Genomic DNA, 20,576 nt, shown 5'->3' with positions numbered 1-20,576 from the left:
CTAATTTCAGCCGTCCAGGGGTCAACGTTTGTCCTATCACTTAGCTTTTCCCGATGTAGAAAATCTAGCTTTACTTTTGAAGCGAACACTGATTCTCCTCCCTTTCGTTCTTAGGGCCATGTGGAGCAATCTCACTCTGCGCGCACTTTGCAAGTGCTCCCCCTGCTCCCGCTCTTCGCTGCCTTCGAGATCCCGAGCTTTCCATCATGCATTCCGGAGAAAGTCCAGGTCCCTGTGCCAGGACGCGCCAGCAGCGCAGGTCCCGCAGCATCGGTGCTGCCCTGCTGCTCAAGGGACGTGCAGGGTGCCCCCCCGGCGCTTAGTAAGTAATAAAGCACAGCATGGGCGCCATGCAAAAACATACCCCGTTTTACATGGACGTATCCCAACCGTGTATCAACACGTGTTTGAAGAAAATTTCAGGAACAGTAAGGCTGTTATTCAAAGGTAAAAATGGCTTTTGTATTTTTTTAAATATATCTAAGTTGGTATTACTTCTAGACGCTTTAAATATTTCTTAGCTTAGGAAGTTCAGTCTTTAAAAAAATCCAGAGATTAATTTTTTTTTCTCAACCTCTTTAAAACTTAAAATAGCAGCTCCTTTCTGCTGTTTCCCTGGACATCCTCTCTGCAGAGCACACTTCACAAGGGTCAGCACTTGAAAAATTTAAATCTGCCAAAACAGGTGCATAATTGTTACTCAAAATGCCTAAACTTAGGTGCTGACTGCATTTAAAATATCGCCATATGACATTGTTTTGCATATATTGCGAAGGAGTATATTTTTAGACCTTCATAAAAATTGCCTTATGTCTAATTTTGAATGCAAAGACGTAAATGGTGACTCACGCATCCCCAGATCTCTCCTGAAAGAGTAGGTGACAGTTATTGCAATTTGTCGTGATTCACAGGCAAAAGCAGGAAAACGTATTTTATGTATCTGTCCTTAAGGAGCAGATGGCAAATACTCAAAGGCCTTTGTGCAGAAGAAAGCTACATGAGCTGGAAGCAAAGCTAGGGAAAACACACTGTGCCCTCCTGTGGTGGCATTTACAGCATTATTAAAAATTTGTGTCTTTTTATCCTGAGCTTTTGCAACCTCTGCAGTCTACAGGAAGCCACAATGCAGCTAATGGAATTATGTGTAGAGCAGTTGGTAAATTATTATGTCAAACAATAATTTTAGGTAAAGATGATGCCTCTTGGTGAAAAATAAATACTTTAAATGAACATCCTGATTCGTTAAAAACATTTTTTTTAAGGACCACGTTTGTTTACAGTTTATTGTTTGTTATTTTCTCTTTATGCTGCCCAGTTGGTTACATCTGGTAGTGAGCTTTTCTGTGGGTGATTATACTGACACTGCACTATTCACTACATTTAATGTAGGGCTGCCATGGTGCAGAACACTCTTTAGGCCTGTCAGATAAACTGTTCAGCTCTTGCTGAGGGAGAGCCTAGGAGGAAACCACTGAGTGGTTGGAACATAGAGGTAAACGTTCGTGCTGAATTAGGAGTCACAAATTACGACAGCCTTATTAATATTTGCCCTACAGTGACAGCCCCAACCCATAAATCTGCAGTATCCCTCAAAGTCAGGTCCTCAGCTTTGGTTGTCAGCCTGTTCTCAGTACTCTACTGATTGGGTTGCCAACAAAGAGTAAAAATGATCACATGTTGTAAAATATTGTATGTTGGGTTTTTACCAGGAACACCCAGGGAGGATGATTGAATAGGGAGGATATATTATTTCACACTCTTTGCCTTTATTACGCTCAAAAATGTAACTTCTGAATAATGAAAAATATTTGCTTTAAGTAGGTAATGTACCTCTGCCTTTTGTTTCACTTTGTGAGGAAGAAATATGCCTTTGAATGCTGTAGTCTGTTACACAGTAGTTAACCGTAGTAAAAAGATCCTTTCAGAAACAGTAATCCAAAATCCAAAAATCCATTTTCTCTTGCTCTTGTACTGCTGGTGTGTAAGCTGTGCAGTGCATTTAAGTAGTGTGACATGGTTAAAAGCGAATTGTAAGTAAAGCTTATCTTCATTAACCGAAGCTTTGCTTTTAAAACAGGTATTCAGAATTGCTGGAGATGGTCAGTAAAGGAGGAGGAGAAAATGCCATCTTGCGCCATACCCAGCGAAACAAGAAGCTGTTTGTTCGTGAACGCCTGAAAATGCTTCTTGATGATGAGTCTTTTCTTGAGCTGTCTCCTCTTGCAGGCCTCAATATGCCATATGGTGATGTCCCTGCTGCTGGATGCCTCACTGGTAATTGTTAGGAAATTTAATATTGGATGTAGCAGGAGATGAATGAAGTGTATTTAATTGCTTGTCAATTGTTAAGTAAGATTTGTGTTAGAGCTAAAGACAGAGATGTTTTTTTTTTGAAGGGATTGTTCACCTAGGTCGGAGGTGCTGACTGGAGGAAAGGGTCTGAACTACTGCAGCCCATAAGGAAATCAGAGGGGAGCTGCTCAGGTGCACAGACACGCAGGCATCCTTGGAGGATGAGCTGAAGTGCCCCGTTACTCTTGGTTACTCTTAGCAGTGTCCAAAAAGCTGTTCTTCCCCATTCTGCTGTGAGCTGCCTGTGCACTGAGGGCAGGTGAAGGCAGGCAGTGCGCGTGTGCTGCAGCCCGTGCGCTGCAGACCTTCATAAGCAGTCTTGCTCATCGCAGTTAAGGTGATTGTACAGATGTACAGGTTCATGGAATATTTTAGTGTCACAATCATGTGTTTCCTAGGAAAAGTGAACATCAGTTCTTTCCAGTAGTAATTACCAGAAGGAAACAATTCAGCCATTCCATTATCTATTTTAAGGAATCTAGGCAAGACTTTCAAAAAAGAAAAGTTGTTTTCTTTTTTTTTATGAAATTTAGTAATTTATTCGACTTCGCAGTTACCAGTCTATGTTTCAACAAATTCAGAATGAGATGTCAAATATACCGATAACTGTTGAATGCAGGAGGGGACCAAGTTTCTGTGTGACCCAAATACAATGACATTTGTTTTGTAACAGATTTCAAATTATAGACCAATCTCTTACTTCATTTTATTCTGAAGAGCATTTCCAGCCGAAAAAAGCACCAGGAAGAATAGGATCAGGTGGTCCTATGTTTCTTTTGTCACAGATTGCTACATTTTTCAGTTTTATATCAGTGTTTTTGTAGCCGTCCCTGTAAACTCGTCTCAAGAGTGAGAAATCAGATTATATTACTCTTTTTCTGCTGCATTGTCACCAATAGTAAAGTAGTAGTATATCAAGTTCTGTTTTACTGGCATACTATCACCAAAAGAACATTCTAGCTACAGCCTGGCCCCCATGTTTTTCTAGAGAGTCCTCATAAATAACCATGGTACTGTTTATAGGAATTGGAAAAATCTGTGGGATCTGGTGTGTCTTCATCGCAAATGATGCAACTGTAAAAGGAGGAACTATTTATCCAATCGGAGTAAAGAAACAACTAAGAGCTCAGGAAATAGCCATGCAGAACAGGCTTCTGTCTGTGTATCTGGTTGACAGCGGGGGAGCATTCCTGCCACTACAGGTAATACTGCAACAAATTCACAGGGGAAAGGGTTTATCTTAATCATGTTCATTTCTAGAAATAGGTCTGAAATATCTTTTGTTATCTGTTGTCTGGATGACACTCATGATCTGTTAAATCAAACTTTGCTCACAATTGGTGCCTGGGAGATGATTTGAACATACATAACAGTGGCATTCACCCTGGCCAGCCTTGCATCTAGCTTCCGATCAAAGTTTAGAAACTTCAGTATCAGTGTGGGGCCAAAGGGCTGAGCAAGCAAGTCATACGCATTCCTCAGTGCACCGAAGGGCTTTGGTGTCTTTAATAAATTAAAATGTTGTTTAGAGTTTCAATTTTTTACTTCAGAATATTTCAAATTATTTTGTTGTAAGGTCTGCAATAGTAATGCATAAACCTCCATGTCTTTAAAAGGACATTTTTAAATACTTACTGTAACAACAGGCCTTACACAGGTTGCTCCGTGAGGTACAAAGGTCATGTCATTACAGTGACGAGAGTTGTTCCATGTCCAGGCTGAAAGCACTCCTGCAGGAAAAGTTCTTGCCTGAATATGGAATTTTAGAAAACTAAATAAAAAGGAAAACTGTGTTGAAGTTGTTTCACAGGCACAGAATGAGCATGAGCTTCCTCACCCCATATTTACAGTTTTTGCCTATGTAGAATAAATTGGCTTCACAAAGCTGTGAAACTTATTTTTTGTCATGCAGATGGCTGTGAATATTTCGAGGGAATTGAGCAATTTTTGAGAGGAATAAATATAGTAGAGAATGTATGTGGATGTTACCGTCTGTGATTGTTGGTGGATCCTTCTGAGGATCAGTGGCTTGTGAATGAATGAAGCAAAGATGAAGCTCTGGGGGCTGTAGCTCATCTCCAAACTCACGTTGTCTGTTCTGTGTCATGGCAGTCCGAGCTGTTTCCTGACAAGTCCCACGGTGGCCGACTTTTCTACAATGAAGCAATAATGGCTGCCATGAAAATCCCTCAGGTACAGTGCATTTGCATACATAGAAATGTATATAGGTGATTAATGGAGTTCGGGAAGAGTCCTCTTAATACAGATTCTAGGACCAGCTCCCAACAGGCAAAAAGATCTCTTAGTGCTCACCTTTTCTGTTTGTGTGGGAAGAGAGATTCAGATGGTATCTTGCATAATAGAATGATGGTACTTGGGCCTTAAGGACCCTCTCCGTGCTTGCCAAGTGATCTTAATGAAGGGAACGTGGAATTGTTAGGTGATTTTTGAGTAAACTTCACTGAGCTCTGTGTGATGTCCAAACCAGTGGTGACGTGCGTGACTGTACGCGTGTCTTTAGTCCCTGGTTATCTGAGGCTTTTAATGTCTCTGAAATAAATGTCATGGCTTTGTTTTAACATTCTCACCAGTATCATGCTTGGTTTTGTTTTCTGTGTCCTTTAGGTGGCAGTAGTGTGTGGCTCCTGTGTAGCTGGGGGTGCCTATGTGCCAACCATGGCAGAAGAAGCTGTGATTATAGATAAAATTGGTACCCTGTTCCTGGCTGGTCCACCGCTGGTGAAAGCTGCTACAGGAGAAGATGTCTCTCCTGAGGACTTAGGAGGAGCCAAGCTTCACTCTGAGTAGGTGAAATGATTCTGTAAAGTAGAAGAGAGCACAGCTCACTACCTCCAAAGAGGCTGTCATTCTATCATAAATTAATTTAACTGCAGCTGTTTTTGATGCCTCTGCTAGTAGAACACAGTATGCACCTTAAAGACTGGGAAGCATGTTGTGAAAAAATGGTAGAAATGATATATGAATTATTATAAAGGTTGGTGACATTCAGCTGAGTACGTGGGAGAATCAAGGGCTTAGATAAAAGCCTCCCAAATGAGCACGGTAAGATAGCATCCATATTTCTGCTTTACTACTGTTCCAACCAACTTTCCACTTCTGTTTTGGAAAAAAAGTTCTCAGCTGTTACATACTTAACTGATAGAAATCTCCGATAAATATAGAGGGGAAGACCAGGGCCAAAAATGGAACCTGTCATTACACTGTCTTCTCAGTTCCTTCTCAGTTACTGTTTTTTGTTCTACCAGCCGAATGGAAGAAAAATCAAGTGATATTAGAGCTTTAAGCTGGACTGGGCGAGTCTGGGTTTGGTCCCCCACTCCTCCACATACTTACCAAACAACTTTAGGCAAATCAATTCCTCTCTGCCTCGAAAGGGTCACTTGTAGGAGTGATACGATATCTTTTTCAATGGAAACATGGGCAGAATACTAATATTAAATGAGTATTCAGATACTCTGATAATGGGAAACCTAAAAGAAATTCTCTTTCCTCCTGAATCTGGTGCTTGAAGAGATAGCATGACTTCTTTTCTTTAATGTGCCTCTTCAGACACTAGAGAACTCTTTGCAAAAGCTCTAATGCCTGTAAAAGCAAAGAATTAAAAAAGCAAAACCTACCTGCCTCTGCTGTTTCTGAGGGCTTCCTAGCAAGCAGGAGAGGATCCTGTTAATAGGAGCTATCTAAACATTTCTTGAACGTTGTTTTTCTATGTTGGCAGTTACTGTAGTTGTCGAAATGATTATATTCCATTCTAGATAGGGGAAAGACCCTTTTCTGTTTGCTTTGTTTCCTTGTTCTTGGTATTGTAGAATTTGTGGATGAAACCTGGATTCCATACCTTTCTTATCAAGTCTCATGAAAGCAAATATTAGTGTCACAGTCAGCTAACCCTGATACAAATAACAACTCATTTTTTTTTTATAATCAGTCTGGAAGTGCTACTTTTGTAAAATAATATTAAAAGTTTTTTCTATGTATCGTTTGTAACAACATCATCCTAAAAATATATATAAAAGGTCTTTCATTAATAAAAGTTTTTTAAAAGAGTCACAGGGAAGAAATTCTCTCCCTCCTACTGGGCATTTTTGTTTGGATTGCACAGAAGTTTTACTTGCTCATTTCAGCTCATGCATGCAAAAGAATAAAAATGCACCATGTTTTCAGGCAGTTCAGAGGTTCACAGTGCCGATGAATCTTTATTTTCCTTTAGTTTTGATTTTAATTCAGTATTCAGTTTTCATTCATTTAATACTAATAAATATTGCTTTCCCTTCTAGAGTTAGTGGCTGTAGTGACCATTTTGCATCTTCAGAAAAGGAAGCCTGTGAATGCATTCGAAATATTATCTCAACATTAAATTATGAGCCCCTGCCAGAGGAGATCATAGAGTACGATAGTCCTCTGTACAGTTCTGATGAGCTCTTGGGGCTGGCACCGCAGAGTTACAACTATACTCTTCCTGTGAAATTGGTAAGTTGACAGTTACTGCGTTCCTTCATTCTTCCAGTCTGCTCTATCCAGGTTTTATGTTTGAAAATAGCATGAGCAGTATGAGGCTGTGAAGTTTTTAGGCACACAAACTGTAACTGCACATGCTGGTTTGTTTGTTTTCTTTTGTAAGGTTTTTGTGCCCATGGACATCTGTGCCCTGTGACGTCAAAATAATTTTGAAGTCAAAATTTGGCTCAAAATGCTTCAGCAGTGGTCAAACATAAAAAATAATAAAAAAACCCATACAAAACAAGTTTGTGTTTAAGTAGAGCAAGACATCAAATGACCACTAGGACCATTTAGTCTGGCTTCTTGTGTAATGCAGGTCTCCTTACTGCTTGAGCAGAATGTATCCTTTAGCAGAACTGTCCTATTTTCATTTTGGTTTCTGTAGGAAAGAATATATGTTTCTTTGCAGATTCTGAGCCGTCTGATGGATGGAAGCAGATTCCAGGAATTCAAGGCTGATTATGGAACAACATTAGTTACTGGGTTTGGCCATGTAGAAGGGTAAGATTATAAGATATCATTATAATAATACACAGACATACTTTTCTAGAAAGTTTTCATATCATCATTAGGTTTTACAGTATTCCAGTAACAATATTTATGGAATTCTGATTGGGTCAAGATAGGTAGTAATATATTTCGAAATACCAGAAATACTACATATGAGAGCTCTGAGTTTTGTCTTGTCTCAGGCTGATAGTGGCAGAGTGATTTCAAATAGATGGTTTTCATGGGTTTGTGAAATTATTCTTTTGTTCACTCAAGTTACAATCTGAGCAGTTGGAACATTGAAGTTTCAGCAGATTCCTTAAGAAATAACAGGCTGCATCTTTAAAAGTGTTCTGTCTCAACCTGAGTTGAAAGCTCCCATTATCCTGTCTCCCATCTGATCACATTACCTGACATAATTATTATCTATATCATTAACACATTCATAGAGCATATAACATTCCAGTCAAATCTTACAAAAGCAGTGGTAAGACGGATTATTTCCTTTGAGCCTCTTTCTATGTTGAAAATATCAACATTGCAATTTAAGTGTTCTATTGTATGTTACAGTAATGAGAGTGCAGAATCCTGGTAGCTTGTACATTGTCCTGCAGTGTAACCTACAGCAGGTTGCCTGTACCTTTACCTGGCCTTGGGGTGACAGTCCATGCTAATACTGCTATGCTTTGTTTCTGGGGAGAGCTGTGAGGCTTCTTCTTGGTTATGTACAAGAGCTTCCTTAAATGCAATGACACGTTTAAGGGCATCTATTTTAAATTTATTCAGCAGGCAGGTTTGTGTGTATGGCTATTTACATTTCCCTTCTTTAGATCATAAGGAGCTACATTTCCATAATTTCTGGGGCTCGAAGTGAGAGCGCTCACGTGTGTGTCTTGCAGGCACTTGGTGGGGATAGTGGCTAGCAATGGGGAGCTTTCTCATGATGCTGCCCTCAAGGGCAGCCATTTCGTGCAGCTGTGCAGTCAGCGGGGGATTCCCATCCTCTTTTTCCAAAACACTGCCCCACATGCAGCAGAGCCAACAAACATTCCGCAGGTATGGCATCTCCGGGTCAGTGTGCTTATGTCAAGCATTACCTGGCTCTTGTTCTGACTAAGATTTCGTTTTGAAAGTAACTAATTATTAGGAAAATTAATTTTCTTAATTTGCTCTTACCGGTTAAAGTGAACAGCCTCATAATTCCTTTATTCTTAAATCTTCCCTTTAATATTCTCACTTTATTCCACTTCTAATGATTTCTGTAGGCTCATCTGAAATAGTAGTGCTCAGCTTGCAATATGAGCATGTAAAAATTTGGGGTTCTTAGAGCTTTCTGCATTGAAGTAGAGCCTCTCAGGTGTTCTTATGCCATTCTGTGCCACAGAAAACAGGTATTTCCCTTTTCTGAAAGCAAAGGCACTGAGGTACAGTGTGTTTGGTCCAGGGTTCCAGGGGTGTCACAGTAAGGGGACAAGTAAGGCTGGGTCCTCTGAGCCGAGGCTGAGCCTGCAGCCTGTTCCCCCCAGCCTGGTGGGATGCACTGCCTCAGAGCTGCACTAACGTCCAGGAGAGCTCAACACAGCAGAACAGGGCTGGGGTATGCGTGCTGGTTATAATAGTTTTGTTGATTTACATTGTAAAATGAATAGCGTAATGGGTTGAGATACTTAGTTTAATGCTTCTATCTTCCTCTTGGGAGAAGTAATTATGCAGAATTGTGAAAAATAAATGTTAAAGACACTTTGCATGTTTGGTGGTAGAAGAAGGCATCTAGAAAGAAGAACTAATATTTTTATTTTAATTTCAGGCAGAAGCTCACACCAACAAATTAAAAGCTCAGGCCTCCATGATGTCTGCTGTGGCTTGTGCTGCTGTCCCCAAAATAACCATTGTGATTGGTGGATGTTATGGGAGTGAAAGTTATGTTATGGTATGGCAGTATAAGGGTTAATGTGTTTGTTAATTGACTTTTTATACTTTACCAAGTAGAAGTACATCAGAAACTATGATTACAAAGAGTTTGGTCCCCAACTAGGAGCCTAGAGCGAGTTCTAAGCGCCAGGTTATTTGAGATTGTTTCTACCAAGAACCCAGTCCTGCCTTGGTCTCAGCATGTACTACTCGTGCACAGTGCTCAGGGACCATGCATGGACTCTGGCTGTGTTACAGCAATGTGACCAGCGCATGTAGTGAGTGAGAGGGCTGTTTGTTTGCTGAGAAGTAAACAGGTGAATGCTTGAAGGACAAATGAATAATAAAATGCTGATACTGAAGGCAACAGTGATTGCAGTGTTCACTACGGAACGGGGTCTGTATTGATACAGATTCTGTATCTGTAATGACAAATTAGCTTTATCATTATTCCTTTGTGTCTTACACTGGATTCCTTCCTGTTTTGAACGTGAATGTATCCCCTATGGCACATCCTATAGTTCTTCTTGTGACTAAATTCAGTGATTTTGTCCTGTGCATTTTTATTATAGTGTGGGAGATCGTTCAGTCCAAACTTCTTGTTCTTGTGGCCTAATGCAAGAGTGGCTCTTGTGGATTCAAGACACTTCTTCACAATGCCAAAATCTGAAGAAAATTACTATGAAGGAGATGGGTTGGAACTAAACCATCTAAAAAAAAAGTAAGGACATTGAGTAATAAATCCCTACACTAACACTGAGATTAACTGATTTAAAGTGCTTACCTTTGTTCATATTTCAGATTGTAAACGGCTAAAGCAAACCTGAATCTACTGAAAATATTTTAAAAATGCCATGTATTATCTGCCCCATGAGGTTCTTCTCAGGGCAGTCCGAATGTTGTTTAGTTAAACAAACAAGCAAACACCCAAATCACATAACGTCAAACGAAGCTGCTGTGCTGAGCATATAGAGTGTCTGCTCTATGGCAGAATGGCTGAAATGCGTGGGGATCAGATCTGATCTGATCTTCTGTTCCTGTACCCCAAACTAATTTTAACAGTAGTGCCATGCATTCATTTGAAGCTGAAATTCATCCCTGATTTTGTTCTACTGGCCTGACCTCTTTTTGTTACAGATTTGTACCTTTAAACTTATTTAAAACTCCATCTTCTGCAGGCTAGAGGAAGAAAGCAGTGCATTTTACTCCTCTGCCAGGCTCTGGGATGATGGTGTAATTCTACCTCAAAATACTAGAAAGGTAGGTCTTTTTCTGTATAGATTTTTATAGCACATTTTATCCTCAGTTCTCCAAAAGATCTTGCAGTGAGTGTGTAAGCCTGTGGCTTGCTCGAGGTCAGCCAGCATGCTGATTCCCAGAACCAGGTCCCCCAGTTCTCACTCCATTTCCCTGACACCTAGATTTTCAATTCTCATCTTTCCTTTTCTGCATTAAGTTGTCCAAAAGTTCAGTTGAATTTCTCTTTCATCCTGCTTACTTCACTACAGCATTTCCTCTCAAACCCCTTAATTGACTTTCCAGTTTGTTTCAGAATCTTAATTTCTGTCTCGCCTAATTACCTCTATCTCTGTCCTTTTAAGTTCAGGCTCTTCACTACTTGCACTATTCCCATTCTTTTCTTATAAGGATGTTTCTTTTTGCAACTTCTCCCTGCAACCAGTTTGCTTCTTATCCTTGGAGTGCTCCCCGTTTTTTAGTCAGCAGGCAACCTTTCCACTGGACCTTTCCTGTAATCGCCACCTTTGCTCTTCTGTCTTGTCTTGCTCTGTTATTTATTAGCAATATTTAAAAACTTCTTTGCACTTGTTTATTTAAACTTGTTTATTTAAAACTTGTTTATTTAAAAATCACAAATACCTGCTGCTTTCAGCTAATCCTAAATAGGTACCTAAATACGGCACATATGTACCTGTTAAATATTTTAGTAGAGCTTGTGGGAATTTTGCTAATAGGAGAAGATGGAGAAGAATTTTCAAGTTTTAAAGAGTTCACAGAATCTCTTTGGAAACTGTACTTGAAAAGTAAATGTATGCCAATCAAAACGAGTTCTTGTTACTCAGGTATTTTTCACCAGCCCACGCAGTTCGCATTTGCATTTTTAACTCTTTAACACTGAAAACTGTGTTGTGTAGTTTCAGTCTTTACCACTGCCAAATGGGACCGAGAAAAGTGTCTGTCTTCTCAGAACAAGTCTTATAAAGGGAAGAGCAGCCTGTTTGGATAATCTTTCATATGTGATAGGAGATCATAGGAGCATAGCTATGTAACTGTGGAACAGGATTATCCTATTTTATATTTTGATGGAAAGTTTAGGGTAAAATAGCTCTCTGTGTTCCAAAAATAGTCCTGCTGTCATCACAGTGGCTTTAAAATAGTTCAGCTTCCTACCATGGCTGCTGGGTGCAATAGCTGCATTGTGGCAGCCCGTGGACGTTTCTTCTTTGGTGTCTCCCCTTCGCCAGGGTTCCGTTGCTCTGATGGCCAATTCCCCTAACTGTACAGCTGGCAACTATTTATTACAAATATTCTTTGTTTTGCAGAAAGTAAGAACAAAACCATTATTGAATGAGTGCACACATTAGTAGATTTTATTGCTCATTGTTTATACTCCTTTTCTTGTGTTTTAATCAGGTGGTTGCCCAGTGCCTAGACATTATAGAACAGCAGAAGTACCAGGTCATATCCCCATCTCAGTATCCTATCCTCAGAATGTAACTGCAGGCTGCCGTTTTCAAATAATGGGCCTTCAAAGAATACTAGCACCACAATGCTCACTTTAAATGTAAGTGACTTTCTAATTATTTTATACCATTAATAAAACAGTTAAACCAGGAGCAGGCAAACAAGAATCCTGGATTTAGTGCAAATAGACTTAAAGTTTGTATTTTGAATCATGGTTTGTTACTATGTGAGCTGAAAATTTTATTTTGTGGAAAACAAAAGTTTAACTTGTGGTTCTGTAGCACTCTAATGAAGCAATCTCATCCTGAGCCATAACGAGTGTTTGATTATTTTTATTCATGCTTTGTTATGAAATGCAGAACTAAAGAAAGTGCACTAAAGAAATGGACAAGAGAAAACACAGAAGCTGTTAAGGGTCTGTGTAGGCAGCAGGAGGTTTCAGGAATGCAGAAGCTGGCAGTGAGGTGGTGCTCCCTGCCCCCTGCCTTTGACCTAGTGCCCGGCTGACAAGTCCAGGTTTGCAGAATGGCTGGAGAAAGGCAGTGGAGAAGATGGGTGGTTTTATGATGGCTCCGCTCTGATTACTCTGAGAACATTCCTACAGTGACCAGGAGTTGGTTTAAATCCATAGCACTTCAACACGGGATAAAATCACCTCTTCTTGAAGCAAATAACAAAAGGAGCACAGAGTCTGCTCTGTGTCATGTTACCATGCTGATAAACACCGACTTTACACGTGCCATTTCATGCATCTTTGCTGCAAAGTTTAGTCTTGTCAAATATTTTTTTTGTTTTTTGTTTTTTTTTTTAAATGAATAATTCTTAGCACATCAAAGGGTAAATATGAAAAATATCTGGGTAAGTATATTAGAGAATCATCAAGGAAATTGAAACAATTATGCAAATAAATACTGAAGGAATTTAGGTGACTCCACCTTTCAAAGCTGGAAGACGGGCTTTGCTGGCAGCAGTCACGCTCTTTTGAAGAGTCCGTGGAAAGTCACGGGAATGTTTATGTCCACTTCGGCCCTGGCAACTTCACTCATGTCTTTGGCGTTGAGGATCAGCAGGTAGGCAGGCTTCGGCCCCACGCCGGGGCTGATCACTATGCTCAGCACGACCCCTAGGCAGCAAGAAAAGAAGAGTTGTGTCCGTGTCCCCCCTTGTCCTTCACTTGGACTGCCCACAATGCAAGTAACCTCCTGCACACAGGGCCCTAGTAGATCTGGTTATTTCCCCCTTCGTAGCATTTTGACTTCTTGCTGACGCTCCTTGTGTCAGCCTGGGGTGCTGGGCAGCGTAACCCATAGAATGAAGTAGGGCTGTGGTCTGAAAAGCGACTCTAAAATGCTATTGCAGTGGCCTCTGACAGATGGCATTTAGTGGAATTTAAATCAAAATTGTCCACATGAAAAATTGAAGAAAAGGAGTGATTCTGCTTCTTGGGCACCAACATGCCTGTTTCTGGAGCCACCATGTTCATAGGGAAGAGGTGGAACTCTCTAGCTTAGAATTTCTGTTCCTTTGTGTGCTCTTGGGTCAGTCTTTGCGGAAAAACATGACACAGGGGCTCTCTCCTATGACTCTGTCAGCCCCCTTCACTCATCTGTTTTCTGCCTCAGACACGAGCCAGAACTACTACTACTGTCCTGAGTCAGAGCCAGGAGCTGAAAAACCACACAGAATAATCCCTACAGCGTCACAGCCGTGGGGACGAGCGCAGCAACGGCAGCGTGGGACCTCGGGGTGATTTAGATTCTGGAAAGTGCTTGGGCAGGGGCTTAAGTCCTATGTAGTAAAAATGGTAAAAGGGACTTAAGTTTATTCTTGAAATGCTTGTTCTCTGTCTTAATTTAAGGAAAGTTTCTAAGAACATACTGAAATGTTTTCAGTATCAAGGGGACTTAAACCCCTGCACAAGCACCTTCCTCAGCTGGGGACAGAGTGCACCGAATTCTGGCTCCGTATCTACCTGCGAATTTGCTCGTGGCTTCAGCTGACCCAAGATTTCTCCCAGCTTCACATAACCCTGCTCAGAAATGAGGAGCGGAGGGAATAAGTGGATGCCCTTTCAGTCTAAGGGCTGCTGCTCACCTTCAAAAATAGGTACTGAGCTGAGGCTGCATGAAGGAATGTGTGCAGTGCCTGGCATGCGTCCAACTGTGTGTCCTCGGGTGACAAAGACTAAAGTCACTCCCCTCCGACACAAGAGGGGTAAGAACAACAACAGGCTTGGCTTAAGAGGGATTTAATTTTTAAAAGTTCTGCCACATGGATTTCTTTAAACACTGTGTCACCTGGTAGAAAGGCCGGCAGACGAGGACAACAGACCATCACAACCTAGGGGTCCTTTTCTTTATTTTTGTTTAGTCTTAATTTTTCCATGTTCTCCTCAGAATTTTCCCTGCAGGTTTGCAATAAGGATACATGTAATCTGGGAGTTATCTGGAAGTTCTCCTGCACATAGTGCTCCTCTTGGTAGCACCTGCCTGGGTAAGCTCATCCAGCACACTCTGGGCCAGGAGACACAAACTGGTAAAACACTCAGTAATTAAAAGACCAAACCAAAAGCAGTTATTACCATCATCTTCCTCCAGCGCGTCGGGATGTGAAACAAAGATTGGTTCTGACGGGTACGAGTCTGGTTCTTGCCATACCCAGGTCTCTCTCGTTTTAACATTTAGTTTACAGAGCTACAAAATGGGTGGAAAAAAAATCTCAGTAAATATGCTTCCTTGTGCTGAAGCTAAATATTTCTAGAGTGAATAGTTACCCTGTCTGGAACAAAGTGGTTCAGGCCGAGGCCGTATGAGTAGGTATAGGGTTTCCCACCATATTTCTTGTAGTTGATTTGTGGAAATTCAAAGGCTACCGAGAAAACAGGCACACGCGGTGGGATTAGCATCTTGCTGGAGCTGCTGCGGTGCCGGAGGCCGAGGTGCCGCGTGGGCGCTTACCGTGGCGCGGCCCCGAGAAGAGAACCTCGGGCTCCAGCCAGACGCTCTCGTCGCTGCGCAGCGTCGCGGTCGCGGTCGTGTAGGGCAACGTGACCAGGTTCTTGCCCGTGTCAGCCTGCCACAAACGGCCAGCACAGGGAGCGCTGGTTGGCTCCGTTTTCTTCAGCACTAGCAGTAAAGCTCCCGCCGTGCCACAGAGCCTCGCGGAGCCGCACGGTGCTGTGCGGGGAACCCAGCGCACGGGCAGGTCCCTGCGGAGCCAGGCCCAGCGCCGCGGCAGTGGTGGCGCGCCAGTACCTTGTCGATGCTCAGGGGCAGCACGTATCTGCGCGCCTCGGGCTGAGGGGCCTTCTCCGCCTGCCTCTTCACTTCATCCCAGTTTGCTCGTAAATTCGCCAAGTAGAGGTAGTTGTAGACGAACTCAAATCTGTACAAAGACAGGAGCAGGGACACCAAACAGAAACGGCATTTGCAAGCGAGGTTTCCAATGCGGGTCGCCCTTCCTGAAATGCCACTGGATGGTGCGGCTCCCGGTCCAGCTCCTGGGTGGAGGGGAGCGGCGGGCGCTAGACGAGCCCCGGGCCGGCCCGCGGGCGCCACGGGACAGGGCGAGCCCCGGGCCGGCCCCGCTGCGGGTCTGCCCGCGGTCGCGGTGGAGGTGCGGCGCCGCGCGAGCTCGCCCTGCTGCTGGTGCCCTGCGCACACTCACCCTTTCCAGGTGCAGAGATCCACAATGAGGAACCCGTTGTCTTCATAGGTGTTAATGTGGTGGAAAAGGTTGAAGGCAGAAGTCCGGAATTTGATATTGAGGAGCCTCCCTTTTTTCTTCTCTGCCACATGAATCCAGACCTGAAACGCCCGCGGCGCTTTGCTTTAGCGATAGAGCTGTGGAAGGTGAGATGAGCCGCACAGGAGCGCGGCGGCGTTCAGCCACGTACGCTGCTCACCCCCATAGTTTCATTAGACTCGAAGCAGTCCATGTAGTTGGCTCCCCACAGGCTCCAGGAGGAAAGGAACTTGAGGAGGTTGATTTTCACTGGCGTTTCAACAAACACGATGTAGTTTGGGGTCAGTCCAAAGCTGTTAAAAAATACATCACTGGGGTTAGTCTGAGCAAAACACACACTCATGCACCAACACCATAGTTTATTTTAAGCACCAAATGCAGAATACAGCTTAAGATAACTACAGTATAAACTTCCTGATTCGGTAACTCCCTCAGCTGTAGTTGCATACTCTGGGTGAGAACAGTTCTGCCTGCCATTTGTACGGAGCATGCCAGCCCCTAGCAATGTTGGACGAGTGTATCCAGGCTTCTGTGTATTTGCATTAAAAAAAGGATGTTATTAAATACTTGCTTGTCAAATCAGCTGTTCTGACATATGAACATAGGACACAAAGTAAGAATTTTACTGTAAGCAACAGCTCTCTCTGCTGTTGATAGACCTACATTTTCAGTCTATAGGATGAGTGAAAAATTACCTGTGAACATAAGAGGGCTTAAATCTGTCACTGCAAGGAAACTGCACAACCACCTCCGACTTGTTTATTGGGTCTTCCCTGTCTGGAATACGAAGATATTGGAACAATTATGGAGGAAGTTTCAGCAATACTTACCGTGGCTGCATTACTGACGCTTACCTCACCAAGCTTCTGCTTTCAACAAAAAGGAATTTTATGATGTAGAAGCCATGTAAATAGTTGTTTTAAAGAAAACATTTATGTTAATTAAAAGAAGCTAATGAAATGTAAAAAAAGACCCCAAAAAACCCCAAAAAAACAACTTGATAACAAAATCGTTTGTAGAATAAAATTATTTATACGACATGAGGTTCATTCAGAAGTTGGATTAACTGACCTGCCTGAAGTGGAGGAATCCGTATAATGTTATAGGCAAGTGAAAAATTCTTTCCAAAGCAATTGCCGATGTTATAAACTGTACCATCATTTTCAACGTGGGGATGAGCAGTTGCTCCGTTAACTGAGACGTACTTACAGAGATCCACCTGGAGAGCAAGACGCAGAGAACCCTGAGCTGCCTGGGCAGCAGAGGACGCTGATGGAGCAGACAGAGGCTGGCAATGTCTTCTCTTAGCGCAGAGCGTCATCCAAAGGGAGACGTGAGCAGAGCTGAGCCGTCCGGCAGAGCCAGGCTTTACTGTGCCCCGGGGGCTCCGGAAGGAGAGGCTCAGACTGGACGTTAATAATAAATCAAAGAGCAACTCTGAGAAACTTACTCTGCTTTAAACAAGGTTCCTCGGGATAAATGATGCATGGCTCCAGTCTAGTAGGAGCCCTCTGATTATTTTGGCAGCTTCCTTTTATACTCAGGCTGTAATCCAGTTTGCAAACTGTAACCTACATGCTAACCCCAATGGGAGCATATGGACCATGGACCCCTCATAGCCTCCAGATGAAATATTGCTTCGAGCAGAGTCAGAGCAGCAACAGAAATTCATTTACAAGCCTGCTCTGAGCTCTGCTCTCAAAGCACTCCCTGCTTGCTAGTTGCCACTGACCCAGCTCTCTGCATTAATCCTGACCACCTGCCTCTCTGGGAGCGGCTGTTACGTGTTTTCCTTTCAGCTCTCCTGCCTGGGGTTTCTAGCAGCTCAGTGCAAACAACTACCTGCTTAATAGTCTCTAAAGTCTCAGGGTTAATTCTGGTTATGAAGTTGGTCTCGGTGCAGGCGTAGTAATCTTCACCGATGGGGTAGACATTAACCAGGGCGTTATCAGTGACCTCCACACCTTTGAAGTATGAAAAAAACCTGAGCAAAGAAAACCAACAGACAGTCAGGGACTTCTTGGAAGCAGAAGTTACATAGCCCACCTCTGCAGCAAGGCCTCGCAGTGGGCCTGAGGTACCTGGAGAAAATATTCTTGCACGGGTCTGGGTAGGCATAGGTGCCAAACTCCGTTATCACGATGCGCTTCTCGGTCATTGCCCTCACGTAAGCATCAGTCCTCACGAACCTGGAGAAGGCGAGAAACAGAAGGAACCTTATTGGTGGCATTATAGGAGTGGAGCAGGCCATGTGGCTAACTCAAAAATATTCTTGTGATGAAACCTGTAAGACCTTCAGAAACCGCAGACCCAAAACCACAGAGTTTTGCCAGGTAAGAGCATCACAGGATGGCAGAATCTGGCCCCAGCACATCGCAGCTTGGCAAATGTGTCGTATTTTGCTTGGACATTTTCCACATACCTTCGGTGATACGTAACGTGGCCCTCCTTGAAGTCGAACTTGTGAAGGAGTGCTTGGCCATCAAACAAGTGGTAGAAAGGCTCTGCACCGACCTCAAACAAGCCAGGCCCGCATCTGAGGAGACTTCCTTTAAGCCAGGTGGGGATCCTACCTGTGGAAAACGCCGTTTCGTATTTATTCAGACCAAGGGAAACCAGGACTAATAGTTTTTCTTGCAACAAAAGAGTAAAACTTAAAACAATTTAGTCCATTTTATTTTCAGCCCATGGTCATTAAACTTCTTTAAACAAAAGATGGTGAATTGTTGGGAGCCCTTTGGATCGTGCTTCCCTCTTCCTCTGCAGACCTCAGAGGTGCCCAGCAGTGCCGTGTCTGGAGACGCCCTGTCCCGGCTGGGCTTCCTGTGCCGGGACGGGGCGAGTCCTCGTGCTGCCAGAGCAGGAGCTGCGCTCGGGAAGAGCGTGGAAGGAGGAGAGCGCGGCCGGACAAACCTGCGACGTGAGCAGTGATGGGAGACGACAGCTCCTCCACCGTCTCAAAGAGCTTCTTGTACCCGCCAGCGGGGTGTTCAACTCTGAAAGAGGCACGAGACCGTGAGATCAGCTTGATTTGGAGGAGCTCTGGGAACCCTCCAGAGCAGCGGGATTCTGCTTCGAGGGGCAATCGTTTCTGTATTGCAAATAACTCAACAAATCAGCAGGGAAAAGCACTGGCCTTCAGGAGAAAGGAGGCTTCCAAGACTCTGAGAAGCTCCGTGTTTGGGGAGTGCGCGTGCGGATGGACGAGGACAGCGAGTGCCTCAGCCCTGCTGACCTGTCTCGCACAAGGCAAACGCCCTCGAGCACCGCACAATTTCAGGAGGCCCCAGAACACCAGGCAGCAGCTGACTTTATAGAATTGAGACTCCGGGGTGGTATTTCAGTGCTGCAGTGGCCCAGACCCCATTGCAGCTGATCCAGCAGCTGAGCCACGTGCTTGGCTTGTGCAGCTCCGTGCGGCGCCCGCGCCTTCCTCGCCCAGCACCACCGTTACCCCCTATGGGAAGCCCACGCTGGCCAGGAGAGGAGCCGCGTCTCTGCGCTCTGCCTCGAGAGGCTGGATCCGCCACGGCCGCTTTGGACCCGCGGCACCGAGGGGCTCGCGGAGGCACCGCGGGGCGATGGCAGCCCCGGCGCCGCGGGCACCCCTGCGCGCTCCGGCCCGGCGCAGCGCACGGCGGCGCCGCGGGAACCCGCCTGCTCCCGCGGGGAAGAGCCTGCAGCAGTACTCACTGGCTGTACATTTTGTCCCGAGGAAGGACGTGCGGCCTCCGGAGCCCGCGGCAGCGCGTCCTGCGTAGAGCCGCGCGCCCAGTATTTATGTGGGCACTAAGTCCTGCTGAGGGAAGTCGCAGGTCGGAGCAAACGCCCCGAGCAACCGCTCAGCTCAGCAGCGGGAACAGAAGTGGCTTTCAGCACCCAAATCCTCCCCATGCTGTGTTGGGGTTTGTCCTGTGGCTCACACAAAAAGAGCCTTTGAATGTTTTGCAGAGACCTAAATTCTTCCCATGCAGAGTGATTATGAAGGAAAGGAAAAAAAAGGAGAAACCAGAGAGAAACGGAGTGGCACCCGGTACCGAGCCAGGCCCTGGGCCCTGCTGTCCCACGGCCCCGGACGCGCTGCCCTAGGGAAACGCTCCCGGAGCGGGCGCAGCACCGGTGGAGCCGCTCCTGCTGCTGCAGGCACCGCCTGGCTGCACACAGCGCTTTGTCTTTATTTACTCCGTTATTTTTCTACACAGGAAGGATTTTCACTAGAAGTTACTCTCCTGCTCAAAGTAAAGCCAATTTACGAGGAGAGGTGAATCATACTGTCCTTAAAAAATAAATACATAAAAAAGTTAGGGCTTTTCTAAGTGAATAACTTTGGTTTTCCTGTTCAGTACTTAATAAGTGTTGCTGCTTATTAATCAATACTCACAAAAAAGCATGAAAAAGATTTACAGTTATTCAACTTTTTTCCACAGAAGTGTTTGGTTTGTGAAGGCCTGTACCTTGGCACAATTGTCCAAGAAAATCTACAATATCATTATTGATAATAGTTTAAACACTACATAGCAGCAGCCACAACACAGGAGTTCTTACGAGAGGAACCAAGAACGCTGCGTGTGCTTGCTTGGTGCGTTTGCCTTCCCTTCTCCGTGCCGTTTGCTGCAGGGCTCGTTGCGGTGCGCATTTGCCGCTGTTCGCAGTGGCTGCCCTGGGCAGGTTGCTGAGAGCAGCGTGCACATTCGGACATCACGCGGCTGAACCGCGGCCGCCTCGCGCAGCCTCTGCCTCCGGAGCTGGCGTCGAGGCCCTGCTCCTGCCACCTGAAATCTCCTGTTCCTGCTGCCGCCTCTCGCATTGCTCCCTCGGGCAGAGCTCTCGGGAGGACGCGAGTAACTGCCCCGTCT

General features: G+C 44.3%; 2 protein-coding genes across 2 annotated transcripts; one reads left to right on the top strand and one right to left on the bottom strand.

Moving 5' to 3' along the window:
- The first annotated feature begins 118 nt into the window (after positions 1 to 118).
- On the top strand, positions 119 to 12,236 carry LOC104567511 (methylcrotonoyl-CoA carboxylase beta chain, mitochondrial-like). Its single transcript, XM_010214345.2, has 12 exons — positions 119 to 447; positions 2,078 to 2,274; positions 3,376 to 3,554; positions 4,465 to 4,545; positions 4,978 to 5,156; positions 6,651 to 6,843; positions 7,283 to 7,374; positions 8,262 to 8,418; positions 9,170 to 9,292; positions 9,846 to 9,994; positions 10,452 to 10,533; positions 11,926 to 12,236. The coding sequence occupies exons 1-12, from the start codon at positions 119 to 121 to the stop codon at positions 12,007 to 12,009; spliced, it is 1,845 nt and encodes a 614-aa protein (XP_010212647.2). The 3' UTR covers positions 12,010 to 12,236.
- A 532-nt stretch (positions 12,237 to 12,768) lies between these two features.
- RPE65 (retinoid isomerohydrolase RPE65) lies at positions 12,769 to 19,424 on the bottom strand. The gene is made up of 14 exons (XM_088531933.1): positions 19,414 to 19,424; positions 18,634 to 18,716; positions 18,143 to 18,293; positions 17,802 to 17,909; positions 17,563 to 17,704; positions 16,792 to 16,939; positions 16,416 to 16,497; positions 15,881 to 16,013; positions 15,643 to 15,782; positions 15,231 to 15,360; positions 14,934 to 15,048; positions 14,750 to 14,844; positions 14,558 to 14,669; positions 12,769 to 13,099 (listed from the first exon to the last, which is right to left on the bottom strand). Exons 1-14 carry the CDS (start codon positions 19,422 to 19,424, stop codon positions 12,948 to 12,950), a joined length of 1,602 nt encoding a protein of 533 aa, XP_088388059.1. The 3' UTR covers positions 12,769 to 12,947.
- Between the last annotated feature and the right edge of the window lie 1,152 nt (positions 19,425 to 20,576).

The sequence above is a fragment of the Tinamus guttatus genome, unplaced genomic scaffold (assembly GCF_059628265.1).
Source record: "Tinamus guttatus ecotype Peru unplaced genomic scaffold, ASM5962826v1 Tinamus_guttatus_pri_ptg000441l, whole genome shotgun sequence".
In the NCBI taxonomy this organism is placed as follows: Eukaryota; Metazoa; Chordata; class Aves; order Tinamiformes; family Tinamidae; genus Tinamus; species Tinamus guttatus.
This window is presented reverse-complemented; position numbering and strand designations above follow the sequence as displayed.

Bases quoted from the DNA above. Each gene is read 5' to 3' on its own strand.
- LOC104567511 (XM_010214345.2), top strand. From the start codon at position 119: ATGTGGAGCAATCTCACTCTGCGCGCACTTTGCAAGTGCTCCCCCTGC. The intron at 5,157-6,650 runs GTAGGTGAAATG...TTTCCCTTCTAG, and splicing joins GGAGCCAAGCTTCACTCTGA to AGTTAGTGGCTGTAGTGACC. The intron at 6,844-7,282 runs GTAAGTTGACAG...GTTTCTTTGCAG, and splicing joins ATACTCTTCCTGTGAAATTG to ATTCTGAGCCGTCTGATGGA.
- RPE65 (XM_088531933.1), bottom strand. The intron at 14,670-14,749 runs GTAACTATTCAC...CCCATTTTGTAG, and splicing joins ACCACTTTGTTCCAGACAGG to CTCTGTAAACTAAATGTTAA. The intron at 13,100-14,557 runs GTAATAACTGCT...CTTGCTGCCTAG, and splicing joins CGCGCTGGAGGAAGATGATG to GGGTCGTGCTGAGCATAGTG.